General features: G+C 41.2%; 1 protein-coding gene across 2 annotated transcripts in view; it reads left to right on the forward strand.

Annotated features, from left to right (window-relative positions):
* Positions 1-361: 361 nt before the first annotated feature.
* Positions 362-16,332, forward strand: part of ZDHHC17 (zinc finger DHHC-type palmitoyltransferase 17) — a 90,963-nt gene continuing 74,992 nt past the window's right edge. The window contains exon 1 of one of the 2 annotated variants that reach the window (XM_032170798.2): positions 362-573. In XM_032170798.2, the coding sequence (XP_032026689.1) occupies positions 481-573 (93 nt within the window). In that variant the 5' untranslated portion in view covers positions 362-480. The remainder of the gene's footprint in view (positions 574-16,332) is intronic. The other variant, XM_032170799.2, reaches the window with a different exon arrangement.

The raw sequence follows: 16,332 nt of genomic DNA on the forward strand, positions 1-16,332 counted from the left end.
AAGAGGGGTCCCGGAGCGGAAGTGGGAGCGCGTGGGCGTGGGCCTCCTCGGCTGCCTGGGGCTCCAGACTTGTGCTGCGTGCGGCTCCGGAGCTCTGTTCTCGCTCCTGAGCAGCTGCTAGATTTCCCAAGCGACTGTCTCAACCGCCCGGCAGCCTTGCCCGGCAGCCTCCCCCAGGCAGCCAGAGCTGCACATCTGCCTCCGGCCGAGACCCGCCCCCGAGCCGCGGCGCCCACGCCCAGAGCCCTCCGCCGTCCCCAGCGCAGTGCAGCAGAGCGCGCTCCAGTCCGGGGCCGGGCCGCGCTTCCGCGCACGCGCGGAGAATCCCGCGCCCTCCGAGGGGGGAGGGGACAGAGGGGGCGTCACGGGGGCAGGAGGAGAAGGAGGAGGCCCGCGTCGCCTCCGGCGGGGCTCGCGCTCGCCCCGCGCTCGCCCTCCGCCTCGCCCGAGCCCCGGGAGGGTGAAACGCTTTCTCCCGGCATGCAGCGGGAGGAGGGATTTAACACCAAGATGGCGGACGGCCCGGATGAGTACGATACCGAAGCGGGCTGTGTGCCCCTTCTCCACCCAGAGGTGAGGAACCGTGCTGAGTGGATTCCTTGCCCTGCGGCCCTCCAGCCTTTCTTCCCCGGACTCGCCGAGGGCGGCGGCCGACGTGTGTGGGGTAGTGGGACGTGCCGAAGTTGGGGAGGGTGGGGAGGCGAATCCAGGCCCGAGCGCGGCTGCGAGCGGATAACGGGGGAGGAGATAGCGGGGCGGGCCCGACCGGGGCGGGCTCTGGGACGCAGTCCCTGGCTGTGCCTGGAGGACAGAGGTGGAGATGTTGATGGTTATGCTGTGTCGCCGCGCTGGGTTTGAGAGCAGAGGCGGAGGGGCCTGGTGCTGTTTTTGAACCGCAGCTTAGCCCCTAGTCTTGCTTCAAGCCTCTTGGGGCCAGGTGGAAGCGCGTCTGGTTTTGATTTCTTTTTCCTTCGCCAGGGTGAATGACGGTATCTATTGCTTCCCTTTAGTCCACTGTGAGGGGACAGTTTCATGGGCATAGTGATGTCCTTCCAGGTAATGCCATGGGTAGCACCTCGGGCACCTTGTGTCGGGCGTCCTTTTTTGAGCATTTTGTCCTTAAGCGATTAAGAAGAGAGGTAAAAACTTTTGGGAATAGACCTACACTCACATTAGCTTGTCAAAGTACCGTTTTTCTAGGAGCTAGGGGTGGACAGTACAACACGTTTCCCATCACAACATGAGTGTCTTCCCATGTAAGTAAACAGTGCCCCTCTCCACAGTCAGTCACAGTCTGTGCTTGTTTACCTCCGAGTTTGTAGCTGAGCTAGTGCTAGTTAAGGCTTGGAAGCAATTCTGATGCATTCTGATTTTTAGTGATCAACAGTGATGTGTGTATGGGGCAGCGGCACAGTTTGCTGAAGAACTCGGGTAGTTTTCATGAGGTTAAAGGATGACAGTCGTGTTGTAGGCTGAACAAACATGGAAGTCTCTACCTGGTTACTTTGCAATAGAGTGATTCTGTTTTTTTCTAGATTTGGGTTTGTACCGTGCCACTAGTTTTTGTTAAAAAGTGAATAATGATAACCATCCTTTTATGTTACATGTTAACACTCAACCACCCTCTCATTCGTCACTTTGGTTTATCAAAAACACATGGGACAGTTCATTCGGAATATATACCTGTGCCAGTCTCATTAGAAAAGGCTAGTCTGGGTTTCTGACAAACAGAACTATACAGTAAAACTAAACATTTGTTTGACCAAAGTGGTAACATTTTCAGAACTGGCATTGTAGACATCTCTTTTGGTTCACTTAGGCCCTAACATACGTCAAGAAATAGACAAAGTAGTTTTCAGATGTTGCCTTGAAAATGTTGCTAAGTGATTTCTATTCATCTGTTTCTGTGAAAGTATTTCAAACACTTAAATGTTTATCCAGTTTATTTTTTTTGAGACGGGGTTTCTCTCTGTCCCCCAGGCAGGAGTGCACTGACACGATGACAGCTCACTGCAGCCTCTACCTCCAGGGCTCAAGTGATCCTCTCCCCTCAGCCTCCCCAGTAGCTGTGACCACAGGCTCACGCCACCATACTCGGCTGATTTTTTTATTATTTGTAGAGGAAGGGGTCTCCCTGTGTTGTTTAGGCTGGTCTTGAACTCTTGAACTCAAGTGGTCCTCTCACCTTAGCTACTTAAAATGCTGGGATTACAGGCATGAGCCACCATGCCTGGTCTATCTTATGTATTTTAGCATACTGTTCTTCATAAACCTTTGTTTTGTAATATAGTACTGTTGTTTGCTACTTTAAGAATAATTTTAACTGGTAACAAATCCAGATTATTTGGTGTAGTAGAATGGCCAGTGTAGGCTTGAAATTTAGATACCAATCTTCAAGTTGTCATTCGATAGATAGGATATTACTAGAAAGTCAACCTCCTCATCATTGGTAGTGGGAATTGGCATACCCAATATATACCGTTCCTTTTTACCGAAGAAGCACAAGGTCTGATTATTTTAATACTTTGGATGGACCTTAAGCTTGTACTACATGGCTGAGGTCTTTCTGCATTTTCTGTGGTTAGTGTGTGCAGCTGGTGCAGACCAGGGGTAGTTCTGCTGCCTCCTAGCAGTGTGTTCTTGGGCAAGCTGTGAATACATCTCTGAGTTCGAGTTTCATCATTTATAATGGATAAAAATAATAGTTAATAAGCTATAGCGAGGATTAGCTGAGATAATATATTTTTGTTGTTTAGCAGTGTTTTCAGTCTCCTTTGGAAAGAAACCCATTCTCTGTCTTGGTAAGTAGTGAAATAATAGTACTTTTAACCTCTTTTTGGAGAGAACGTAGATCTTGGGTCAGACAGACTTGGATTCTAATTCTGGAAATTCGGTAACTAGCTAAGTGACCTGAGACAAGTGCTTAATTTCTTTAAGCTTCAGTAGTAATCAGAAAATGGAGATCCTGGCTGGGCATGGAGGCTCACACCTGTAGTCTCAGCACTTTGGGAAGCCGAGGTGGGAGAATCACTTGAGCCCAGGAGTTTGAGACCATCCTGGGCCACATGGCAAAACTCTGTCTCTACAGAAAATACAAAAATTAGCTGAGCCTGGTGGTACACGCCTGTAGTCCCAGCTAATCGGATGCTGAGGTGGGAGGATTGCTTGAGCCTGGAAGGTTGAGGCTGCAGTGAGCCATGATCGAGCAGCTGTACTCCATCCTGGGTGACAGAGCAAGATTATGTCTCAAAAAAAAAAAAAGAAAAGAAAAGAAAATGGAGATGCTGCCTAGTTTACTTGGCTGTAAGGGATTAGGTGAGGCTATATGTTGAGGGTCAAGAACTGGCACATTGTAGGTGCTCAGTTAATGTTACTTCTTTTTTCTCTACCAGAAGAAAGAGGGAAGTGTTACACATTTATTTTGGTTTTGGTGACTGATTTAAAACTTATGTGGGTTTTAATTTAGCGGAATAGGATCTTGCAGGAACAAATTTCATTTCACTTTTTATCTTCCAATTTAACACTCTCCCACAAAAACTGTTTTTCACTTTAGTATTTGTTAAGCAGATGAATTATTTGTAGGTAAAGAAATGAGCATTGCTTAAATCTCTTATAAGTATGCAAACTGCCCACTGTTAAAACCTTTCTTAGAGGATTATACAATTAGATGAACGCCTTTTTAGAGGTATTTTAGGTAAGATAATCTTACTTTTTAATGAATTAAATCATCCACTCATTTAGTTGGTCATTTAAACATTTGTTTATCATGTTTGGGTAAGGCATTGTGCTGGCGTCTGTGTGAGACTTCAGGATATTTTTGGTGTTCAGTGAGAGGCAGTATAGAATACTGGTTAAGAGCCAAAGCTGGCCGGGCATGGTGGCTGACGCCTGTAATCCCAGGGTTTAGGGAGGCCGAGGCGGGCGGATCACCTGAGGTTGGGAGTTCAAGACCAACCTGACCAACGTGGAGAAACCCCGTCTCTATTAAAAATACAGAATTAGCCATGCGTGGTGGCACGTGCCTATAATCCCAGCTCCTCGGGAGGCTGAGGCAGGAGAATTGCTTGAACCTGGGAGGTGGAGGTTGCAGTGAGCTGAGATTGCTCTCCAGCCTGGGCAACAAGAGCGGAACTCTGTCTTAAAAAAAAACAAAACCAAAGCCGTGGTGACAAACTGAAAATGTAGCTTCTGCAGCTTACTGTTATCATGGTCAAAGTACATTTTTCTCATTTGTAAAGTTGGGTTAATAGTGACACCTTTTACAATTATTGTGAATATTAACTAGGCTAATGTTTATAAAGCAGTTTTCTTTTTTTTTTTTTTTTTGAGACGGAGTCTCGCTCTGTTGCCCAGGCTGGAGTGCAGTGGCGCAATCTCGGCTCACTGCAAGCTCCGCCTCCCGGGTTCACGCCATTCTCCTGCCTCGGCCTCTCCGAGTAGCTGGGACTACAGGCGCCCGCCACCACGCCCCGCTAATTTTTTGTATTTTTAGTAGAGACGGGGTTTCACCGTGGTCTCGATCTCCTGACCTCATGATCTGCCCGCCTCAGCCTCCCAAAGTGCTGGGATTACAAGCGTGAGCCACCACGCCTGGCCCTTTATAAAGCAGTTTTCATAGACCTAGGCACATAGGCTGCCAAGCAAATTGTACCTTCTAAAGGCCCTGGCATATAGTGAATACTGAAAGGGAAGCTGCTGTTACTTTGTTTTCTTTTGAAATAGGTGATTATTTGTTTTATTGAAATGAAAGAAATTAAAGGCTCTTTGGATAAAGATGAACTGATGATCAAGGGATTAGGGTGCTAGTTCTAGCTCAGTGACCTTGAGCTAGTAGATATTTAACTGGTCTCAGTTTTGTTGCTTTTAAGATAAAGTAGCTAAACTAGATGACCTCTAAGATTTCTTCCAACTCTCAAGTGTTCTGGTTTTAAGTTGTGATTTTTCAATATAATCAACTTGAGCATCTGTCTACTAGGTACATAGCATTGTGTTAGGTTATATGGGTTAAAATAACTTGAAAAAGATAGCATATGTTTTCCAGAAGGTAAATAACTAGTTGGGAAGTTGTATGCACGTGAAACACTTGACGATTCAAGTAAGTACTGAATTAAGTAATGTAGCTTGCAAGTGGTGTCAGATTCCTGTCATTTAGAATGGTTAGAAGAAAGCCTTCAGTAGAGGGACAGAGACCATATGTTGGTCTACTGGTCCAGCAGACTAGCTATGACCAGCTTCCATTTTACCTACTAGTACATCCTCAGTAAGTCATCTCAGCTCTTTGATAGAATGAGATCACAATATCCCCTTCTGCCAGAGTATCATAGGGACTATTTCAGAACCATCTGACTCAGAGCTTTGAACTGGATTGCCTAGATTATCCAGGGCTTTCATCTTTCTTTCTTCCTTTTTTCTCGATTTCAAAACTTCTGCTTTTGCCTTTTTTTCTCGTTTTCATCTCTCTTTTTATGGTAATGTTTTTTATTTCACATTCATTTTATCATTTCTGATGATTTCTGTTTGAATATTAAATTGAACTATTGCTATTATCTACTATCCTCACAGATTTCATAAAATCTACTTTTTGAAGCTTTTGGTTTTTTTCTTTTGTTTGAGATGTAGTTGCGCTCTTGTTGCCCAGGCTGAAGTGCAATGATGTGATCTCGGCTCACTGCAACCTCAGCCTTCTGCGTTCAAGCGATTCTCCTGCATCAGCCTCCCAAGTAGCTGGGATTACAGGTGCCCACCAACACGCCTGGCTAATTTTTTGTATTTTTAGTAGAGATGGGGTTTCACCATGTTGGCCAGGCTGGTCTGGAACACCTGACCTCAGGTGATCCACCTGCCTAGGCCTCCCAAACTGCTGGGGTTACAGGCATGAGCCACCATGCTCGGCCATGAAGCTTTTCTTTAGTAAAAATAATTTTGCCTTTTTCTATTACTTTTTGCCCTATTATGTATATATATGTGTGTGTGTATATATATATGTATTTGTACACATATAAGGTAATTCATTTGCTTTCAGAAAGCAGATACAAAATGACTTTGAAAGTTGTTTTTCTTCCCATAGGTTACCCGCAATTCTTTTCCTTCAAAGCACTTCTTTATGCAGTCACTAGGATTTGATGCCTTTTAAAAAATTCAGCAAAAATGTTACAGGTCATATAATAATCTAGATTTTAAAATAATGTATATTTTAAAATACTATATATTAAGCATGGTAACTACTATGCTTAGTATAGTAACCACTGTTAAGCATAGTAACCACTGAGCATTACTATTAAGCTTAGTAATCACTGAGTCAATAGATATAAAATTAAAATGTGATTAATTGGTAAGACTTCATGGATTGTGCTCAAAGCCAAAGTTGAAAATTACTGACCAAAAAATTGTTCTGGTTTTGAGAAATGTCATTTTCCTGATTTGGCTTCTTTGTTTTGTTTTGCTCTTTATTTTTATTTAATTTGGGAGGATCTCAAAAGTATTTATTAAGAGTGGACTGTGGAGTCAGTGGATATAAGAGTATATAGGTTAAAAGTGAGCAGTGGTGTTAGGATTCAAATCTCAGTTCTGCTCCTTACTAGCTTGCAATCCTGGGCACGTTATTGAACTCTGTGTCCCAATTTTCCAAACTAAAATGGGGATATAATAACACCTACCTTATGAGGCTGTTGTGAGGATTAAGTGAGATAATACATGTGAGGTGCTGTGTCTGGCACTTAGTAAACACAATAAATGTTGGCTATTAATATTGTGGTAAAAAGTAGTATCAAATTGATAAACAATTGTATGCATATATTAGAGTGGCTAAAATAATTAGTATTGGTTGTCTCTGGGGATTGAAGAGAGGATGGGCAGAGGACTTCTTATTATAAGCCGTTTTGCCCTATTTGATGTTTTTAAAGATGTGTGCTTTGCTACAGGAAGTGTTTAATTGGGAATCCAAGTATGGTCTTGACCCTTTGCTAGGCCCCAAAGTAATAAGATTTACAAAATAACACATTGTAAAATAATGTAAGATTAACTGTAGACCTTCAGATACCTCAGGAGAAGGAGAGTGTGTCTGTATTTTTTAAAATTAGAAATGATTTGTGGTCCTCCTTTCCTCTAGAGAGGGTTGTAAGGGTATGTTAAGGTAGTCAGCATTGAACAGTTAAGGTGTCTTAAAATGCGGTGTGCTGGCCGGGCGCGGTGGCTTACGCTTGTAATTCCGGCACTTTGGGAGGCTGAGGCTGGCGGATCTCCTGAGGTTGGGAGTTCGAGACCAGCCCGACCAACATGGAGAAAACCCGTCTCTACTAAAAATAAAAAATTAGCCGGGCGTAGGGGTGCATGCCTGTAATCCCAGCTACTCAGGAGGCTGAGGCAGGAGAATCGCTTGAACCTGGGAGGCAGAGGTTGTGGTGAGCTGAGATCGTGCCATCTGCCTGGGCAATGAGCAAAACTCTATCTCAAAAAAAAAAAAAAAAATGCAGTTTGCTTTTAACAGAAACCACAACAATTACATAATCCGAAAAGATGTTTCACTATTAAGGTTATGTAAAATTCTCTTTCAGTGCATTATCTGATTATAGTATTACTTTATGAATAGATTTTATTACAGATTGATAATTTAAGAGTAAAATCAAATATTTTAATTTTGGAATTTGAAAAATAATGATTCAAGACAATATTATATTTATAAAATACATAAATAAAATTTGACCTAGTGGAATAATTATTTACACCTAGGATAAAATATCTTCTTTTAAAATTTTCTTAAAGTAGAGCTACAGGCAGCTAATTTGAAAGTACAGTGAAACTTCAGCCTTCTGTGAATGAGATACTGTGAACTTAATATCCTGAGTTACAGAGAGTTAAACAGAATACTTTTTTGTTTTTGTTTCAATTCTTGTTGCAAATTTGCCAAATTATTTTCTAGGGTTAATACATACTAAACATAATAGAATCTTTCTTTGATAAATTAGAAATTATAGTGTCCTAGGATCATCTTTCTGATGATCGGTGATACTGTTAAGGATATGAAGATTATAACATCAACAGTACCTCAAACATTTTTTGTATATATATGATAAATGGCTTGCATTTTTATCAGTTGTTGTATTCTAGAAAAAATCAAGTGAAAAATTACTTCTGATTGAGATGTTAGTATACCCTACTCTTGTTTAGTTTTTAAGAATAATTTTTCAATTATGAATACTCATTAATTTTTGAAGGATTTAATGAGGTATGAACAAAACTGATGAACAAAACTGGTGGTTACCAAAACTATCCCTATTCTCATGAAAAAAAAAAAAAAAAGTTCTTTGAGTTGAAGACAGAAGTTTCTTGTTGTGTAAGGATCCTCTTGTTGCAGATATCAACAATCTTGTTTGAAACATAGTTGGGCAAAAAGGGGAATTTACTGTCTCAGATAACCTAAACTCAGGATGCAAGGATGCAGTTGAAATCAAGGACAACTGGAACCTGAGCTGAGAATGCCACCAAAACTTTCTTATCTCTCCTCCTCCCTCCCTTTCAGCTTCGTTTTCTCCAAATGCAGACCAGCTTCTTTCTTCCTGTAGCAAGGACATGGATGCCAGCAAATTATGAGCCAAGCACTGTCCTAAACAATTTCACATATATATTCATTCATTTAATCCTCACAGCTTTTTATACCTATTTTACAAATGAGGAAACAGAGGTATAGAGAGGTTAAGTAGTAATCCAGGTTGCTTGTTTTTATAGCACAATACAGTAGGATAGAGATGATAGAGTTGGATTTGCTAGGCACTAGCTAGCTGTGGTTACAAATGGTCTCATTTGTGTTTTGTTTTTAAATTTTTTGAACGGACTTAATTTTTTAAGAGCAATTTTACGTTGGTAGCAAAATTGAGCAGAAAGTACGGAGAGTTCCCATATACTCCCTGCCTGTACACATGCATAACCTCCCCCAGTATGGACATTCTACACCAGCGTGGTACACTTGTTATGGTAGATAAACCTACATTGATGCATCATTATCACCCAGAGGCCATAGTTTACATTAGGGCTCACTCTTCATGTTGTGTATTCTATGGTTCTTAACACTTGTTTTTTTTTTTTTTTTGAGACGGAGTCTAGCTTTGTCGCCAGGCTGGAGTGCAGTGATACAATCTCAGCTCACTGCAACCTCTGCCTCCCAGGTTCAAGCAGTTCTCCTGCTTCAGACTCCCGAGTAGCTGGGATTACAGGCACGTGCCACCACGCCCAGCTAACTTTTGTATTTTTTTTTTTTTTTTAGTAGAGACGGGGTTTCACTGTGTTACCCAGGATGGTCTCAATCTCCTGAGCTCGTGATCCGCCCGCCTCGGCCTCCCAAAGTGCTGGGATTAACAGGCGTGAGCCACCGCGCCTGGTCTTAACACTTGTTTTTGTTTCTTTGGGAGAGGGATGGAGTTTTGCTCTTGTTGCCCAGGCTGGGGTGCAATGGCATGATTCTTGGCTCACTGCAACTTCCGCCTCCTGGGTTCAAGCAATTCTCCTGCCTCAGCCTCCCGAGTACCTGGGACTACAGGCACGTGCCACCATGCCTGGCTCACTTTTTGTATTTTTAGTAGAGACGGGATTGCACCATGCTGGCCAGGCTGGTCTCGAACTCGTGATCTCAGGTGATCTGTCTGCCTCAACGTCTCACAGTACTGGGCTTACAGGTGTCAGCCACTGCACCCGGCGAGGTTCTTAACATTTGTAAGAGTAACGTGTGTCCGCCATTATGTTGTCATGTAGTATAGTTCCATGGCCTTAAAAATCTTTGTTCTGCCTATTCATATGTCCTTCCCACCAATTCCTGATTTTTTTACTGTCTCTTTTTTTTTTGAGACGGAGTCTTGCTCTGTCGCCCAGGCTGGAGTGCAGTGGCGCGATCTCGGCTCACTGCAAGCTCCGCCTCCCGGGTTCACGCCATTCTCCTGCCTCAGCCTCTCCGAGTAGCTGGGACTACAGGCGCCCGCCACCACGCCCGGCTAATTTTTTTTTGTATTTTTAGTAGAGACGGGGTTTCACCGTGGTCTCGATCTCCTGACCTCGTGATCCGCCCGCCTCGGCCTCCCAAAGTGCTGGGATTACAAGCGTGAGCCACCGCGCCCGGCCTTACTGTCTCTTTAGTTTTGTTTTTTCCAGAATATCATATAGTTGGAGTCATGCAGTATGTTGCCTTTTGGATTGGCTTCTTTGACTTAGTAATATTCATTTAAAGTTCCTCCATGTCTTTTCATGGCTTCATAGCTGGTTTCTTTTTAGTGCTGAATAATATTTTATTTTCTGGATGTATCAAATCCATTCACCCACTGAAGGACATCTTAATTGCTTCCAAGTTTTATTTATTTACTTTTCACAGTAGTTCTGCAAAGTGTGTATGTTGAGCTGTTTACAGATTAGGAAACAGATTCAAGAGAGGTGAAGTAGTTTACTCAGGTTCACATCATTAGAAAGTTGGCATAGTTTATATTAGAACCTAAACTCTGACTCCCAAGCCCATAATCCTTATATGCACTTTGCCGTATACATGAATAGGTCAAAATACAATGTATTTTTTACATATTTTTTACAATATGGTAGAAAAACTTTATTAGAGGTAACTCAGTTTTTTCCTTGTTACTAAAGGAACTAGGGGAGGATTCATTTTTAGCAGTTGCTCTAAGGCCACTTCTTTTAGTAACCTTTTTACTTGAAATAATAAAACTACATTTCCGTAAAAGTCCTTCTCTTTGAAATTTTTTTTATTCAGTCTATTCTTTTGCTTAGTATAAATTAATAAGGTAAAATATACTTTTGGCTGAGTGCGGTGGGTTGTGCCTGTAAATCCCAGCACTTTGGGAGGCTGAGGTAGGAGGATCGCTTGAGCCTAGCAATTCCAGACCAGCCTGGGAAACATAGTGGGATCCCTGTCTCTACAAAAAATAAGAGAATTAGCTGGGTGTGGTGATGCATGCCTGTAGTCCCAGCTACTTAGGAGGCTGAGGCAGGAGGATTGCTTGAACCCAGGAGATTGAGGCTGCAGTGAGCCGTGATCATGCCACTGCATTTCGGCCTGGATGACAGAGTGAGACCCTGTCTCAAAAAAAGAATGCGTGTGTATATGTGTGTGTATATATATATATACACACACACACACGCATATATACAAACACACACACGCATATATACAAACACACACACACACGCCCCCCCAACCCCCAACATCCTTTGAAAGCGGGTGTCTCTTGTTGAAATAGTCCTAGGTGTAGATAAGGATGGAGATGAGTAGTCTCAGTATTAAATCTGTGGCAGAGCTGATGAGAGGACAGATAGTGCTCATTGAATTATAGGTGTCTCAAGTTTAAACATTTTTGAAGAGTCCTACTATCATTTGTATTATCTGTAAATCTCTTCTAAAGATTTGTTACTGGACCACATTCTTCTACTTAGTAGAGCTTTTTTGGAATACATTTCGGGGTAGTGTACCTCAAATGCTTCATCCAGCAGTTAGTAACTATATGATCTTGGGCAAATTACTTAATCTTCTGGTTACCTCAGTTTTATTGTCTGGAAAGTGGGGTTAATAACACCTACTTATTAGGGTCCTTATGAGATTGAATGAGTTAATATACCCTTTGTAGATTTTAACTTGTATATATTTTAATATCTCTGAAATTGGGATTTGTGACTTATAGTTAATTGTGTCTGTTGCATTAGTGAAATTGCAATAGTGACTGTCAGTGCCTGTGCATGTGACATCTTTGTGGTTATTCCTTTTCTTTTTCTTTTTTGAGACAGGATCTTACTGTAGCTGGGACTGCAAGTGCACACCACCATGCCTGATTAACTAATTTTTTTTTTTTTTTTTTTTTGAGACGGAGCCTTACTCTGTCACCCAGACTGGAGTGCAGTGGCGTGACCTCGGCTCACTGCAAGCCCCGCCTCCCAGGTTGACGCCATTCTCCTGTCTCAGCCTCCCGAGTAGCTGGGACTACAGGCACTCGCCACCACGCCTGGCTAATTTTTTTTTTTTGTATTTTTAGTAGAGACGAGGTTTCACTGTGTTAGCCAGGATGGTCTCGATCTCCTGACCTTGTAATCGGCCCATCTTGGCCTCCCGAAGTGCTGGGATTACAGGCGTGAGCCACCGCGCCCAGCCTAATTTTTTATATTTTTAGTAGAGACAGGTTTCGCCACGTTGGCCAGGCTGGTTTTGAACTCCTGGGCTTGAGCAATTCACCTGCCTTGCCCTCTCAAAATGCTGGGACCGCCATGCCTGGCCTCTTTGTGGTTATTCCTGATAGCACAATTGTACACCTGCTGCCCCCATTTCATTAGCAGTCCATTTAAAGAGCATTTTAGAAAGGAGTTTGATTACTGATTGTTTTCTGAAAACTGTTGATAACTTCCAGTAAGATCAAGAAAATCATCAAAACTTGTGGAATGTGTGTCAGTGGCTTGGAGAAGGAAATCCCAGAGATAATAGTGACATTCTTTTAAGAAATGCTGTATTTCAGTGTTCTTGGTGGCTCATAAACAATATTGTGATGAAAAACATGGTACTGAAACTCTTAAGTTGAACAGTGATTCCAGAGAGGCTAACCTTGAGCATGAACAAGTTTTAGCAATACAATAACTGATTTGTTTATCTCCATTTGGTATAGCCAAAAGAGTGATATTTTAAAAATCTAAGTAAGTCTGTAAAAGATTTTTCAATTAGTGTAAATAATCCTTCAATTAGTAGAAGTAAAAATTTGAAGTGATAAAAAAGCATTCAGTTCAGTTGGCAGTATTTCCTTTCTTAGTGGTACATGCAATAATGGTGCATATTATAATCAGTAGCATCTTTTGATTTTATGAAATTCTGTCTCTAAGTAAAATTTAGAACAATACCTGGCAAATAGAGTTAGCTGTTATTTGTTTTATAATCTTTACTTTCTTTCTGCAGTTCCAAGATCTTAAGAGAGCATGTACACTATTGTTAATCCTGTTTTTTAACCCTAGAATTTTACCTCCCTATGTTCTTTCACTGAGATTATAAATATTCATTAATCTTTATTTATATTTCTGTAAATATAATCATGAATAAATTCTAGACAGTGTTTTCTTTGGAAATTTTGCTTTCTCTTTGACCACTCATAATATAAATAGCCAGAATCTTCCACCTGTTTGTGAGAGGTTAATTAGCTTGATTTCAGAAATTCCTATTACACTTTTTTTCATTATTTGTGCCCTTTTTCCATTGAATAATTGATGTAATCAAGTCCCAAAAGAGGGTACAGGTGGAAAAAAAAATTCTTGACAAACTAGAATCTAGTCTTCTAGCATAGCAGACCATATATAAACTTAAACTTTCTGAACATGATTATCCTAACATCCGATTTATTCTATACTGTTGAATAATGTATAAATTTTAAAGGTATCAGAAATTTAAGTTTCAGCATGGGCTTTTTTTAGCCTTAAAGGTGACACATGATTATTGTAAAAAATTTAAGTAGTACAGAAGGATATATAGTTCAAGGTGAAAGTCCCACAGTTCCCTGTCCCCAGCAAGCACAAACTTCTCTCACTCCTCACAGGTAAATACTACTTTTAAGTACACTCAGAATTTTCTATGCTTGTACATTTAAATGTATATTTTACATACATGTTCATGCATATTTCCTTGTTTTTATTACATAAATGTTATGTTATAAAATCTATTTTTCTGAATACAATTCGGACATAGCTGTATTTTAGCACATAACTATCTTCCCTATTTTTGTAGTGTCTGGACCTGCATTGTTCAATGGTTACCACCACTGACATGTGGCAGTTTAAATTTAATTAAAATGAATAAAATTTGAAATTCAGTTTTTCAGTTACACAAGTCACATTTCAAGTGTTTATTAGCTACGTATGGCTAGTGGTATGGCTAGTGGCTGTTGTTTTAGGTAGCACAGAATTATAGAACATGTCAATAATCTATATACAGAAAGTTCAATTGGACAGCAGTGTTCTGGACAGTTTTTTTAAAAAAACTTGTATTAAAATTTTTTTTACTGCGGAACTTTTTATTGAGGCGTATTTTATGGTAAATGTGCACATTTTAAATGCACATTTAAATGCTCAACTTGATAACTTTTCTTTAACTTTTAAGATAATTGTAGATTCACATGCAGTTGTAAGAAATAACACGGAGAGATCTCATGTACCCTTTACCTTGGTTCTCCCAGTGGTAACACCTTGCAAAATTATAGGACACTGTAGGATAGGATAGGATAGTATATAATAGCACAACCAGGAAATTAACATTGGTACAGTCAAGATACAGCACATTTCCTTCCCCATAAGGATTCTTCATATTGTCCTTTTATACCCATGTGGTCTTCCTTCCAGCCCCCAACCTCTCCTTAACCCCTGGCAGTCACTAACCTGTTCTCCATTTCTATTATTTTGTAATTTTAAGAATGTTACATAAGTGGAATCATGTAGTATGTAACCTTATGGGATTGGCTTTTCTCATTCAGCATAATTCTCTGGAGAGTCATCAGGTTGTTGTGTGTATCAGTACCTTGTTTCTTTTTGTTACTAAATAGTATCCCATGGTATGGATGTACCATGATGTCTTAACCATTCACCCATTGAAGATTATCTGGGTTGTTTCCAGGTTTTGGTTGTTAGAAATTAAACTGCTTTAAACATTTGTGTACAAGTATTTGTGTAAACATAAATTTTCATTCTTCTGAGAGTGCAATTACTGGGTCATATGGTAGTTGTATCTTAATGTTTGTAAGAAACTGACAAGCTGTTTTCCTGAGTAACTGTACATTTTACATTCCAGTCAGCAGTGTATGAGTGAGGATGAGGATGGTGAGCATCCTCGCCAGCATTTGGTATTGTCACTTTGTTATGATTTTTATTGTTATATTTACTTTCTAACTGATCTTGGGATCTCTATCTTGAGAGGGCCATAAGGCAAGTAGCCTCACTCTAGGAGAGCCCTAGCAGGGATTGGGGAGCTGAGTTAGGTTTGTGCGTGTGTGTCAGGTGAGACACATGAGAAAGCGAAACCAGAATGAAACAAGATTTACTCATGGGGCCCAGAGAGGTTAAGGTTAAGGAAGGATGCGGGGAGCTGAGGGAGGGTAGAGAGAAAAAGAGTGAGAGGGAAAAGGGGATATCGGTGGGACTATGCCTTTTTTAAGGTACATGGGTATTATCCTGTAGGCTTTCCTGTGGGGGTTGTGGATTGGCTAGTTTAAAGCAAACACTCGTGAAGGGAGATCTTATTTATATGACTCTGGTGTTGACCATTAGGTTTTTATCGTGGTCAGCAGCTGTGGGGAATGTTGAGTTTTTGGTCAGTGAGATGAACAAGTCTATATTGCAGACAATCACACAGGCAAGGGAAGTTTTCTTTTTTTTTTTTTTTTTGAGATGGAGTCTCGCTCCCACCCAGGGTGGAGTAGAGGGGCGCGATCTTGGCCCACTGCAACCTCTGCCTCCTGGGTGGGTTCAAGCGATTCTCCTCCTCTCCTGCCTTAGCTTCCCAAGTAGCTGGGACTACAGACATGCACCACCACAGCCAGCGAATTTTTGTAGTTTTTAGTAGAGACGGGATTTCACTCTATGTTGGCTAGGCTGGTCTCAAACTCATGACCTCAGGTGATCCGCCTGCCTCGGCCTCCCAGAGTGCTGGGATTACAGGTGTGAGCCACTGTGCCCAGCTGGGAAGTTTTAACTAGGCCAAGATGGAGGGCTATAGCTGGGTTTCAGATAACTTATGTTAGATCTAAAAATGGATGCTGAGTCAGCAACCATAATAAAGAAATTTTTGACACTTTTTAATTTTAGCCCAGTCTTATAGGTAAGTGATAAGTCATTGTCATGTTAATTTGCATTTCCCTAATGGCAGATGATGTTAAACATCTTTTCATGTGCATATTTGCCATTTGTATGTCTTGTTTGGTGAAGTGTTTCTTCACCTCTGTATGACTTTGTCAGGGCTCCCATAACAGAATGCTACAAACTGGGTGACTTAAACAATGGAAATTTTTTTTCTCCAGTTTTGGAGGCTAGAAGTCCAAGATCAAGTTTCTTCTGAGGTCTTTCTGCTTAGCTTGCAGATGGCTGTGTTCTCATATTCTCACATGATCTCTTTATGTATCCAAATTTTCTCCTTTTTAAAAGGACAGTAATCACATTGGATTAGGGCCCACCCAATGGCCTCATGTTAATTTTAATCACCTCTTTAAAGGCCCTAGCTCCAAATACAGTCTGTTCCGAGGTACAGGGGTTAGAGCTTCAACATACGAGTTTTGGGGGTATACATTTCAGCCGCTAATAGTGTCTTTTCCCTATTTCCTAGTTGATGAT

This window comes from Hylobates moloch, unplaced genomic scaffold (assembly GCF_009828535.3).
Source record: "Hylobates moloch isolate HMO894 unplaced genomic scaffold, HMol_V3 SCAFFOLD_12, whole genome shotgun sequence".
In the NCBI taxonomy this organism is placed as follows: domain Eukaryota; kingdom Metazoa; phylum Chordata; class Mammalia; order Primates; family Hylobatidae; genus Hylobates; species Hylobates moloch.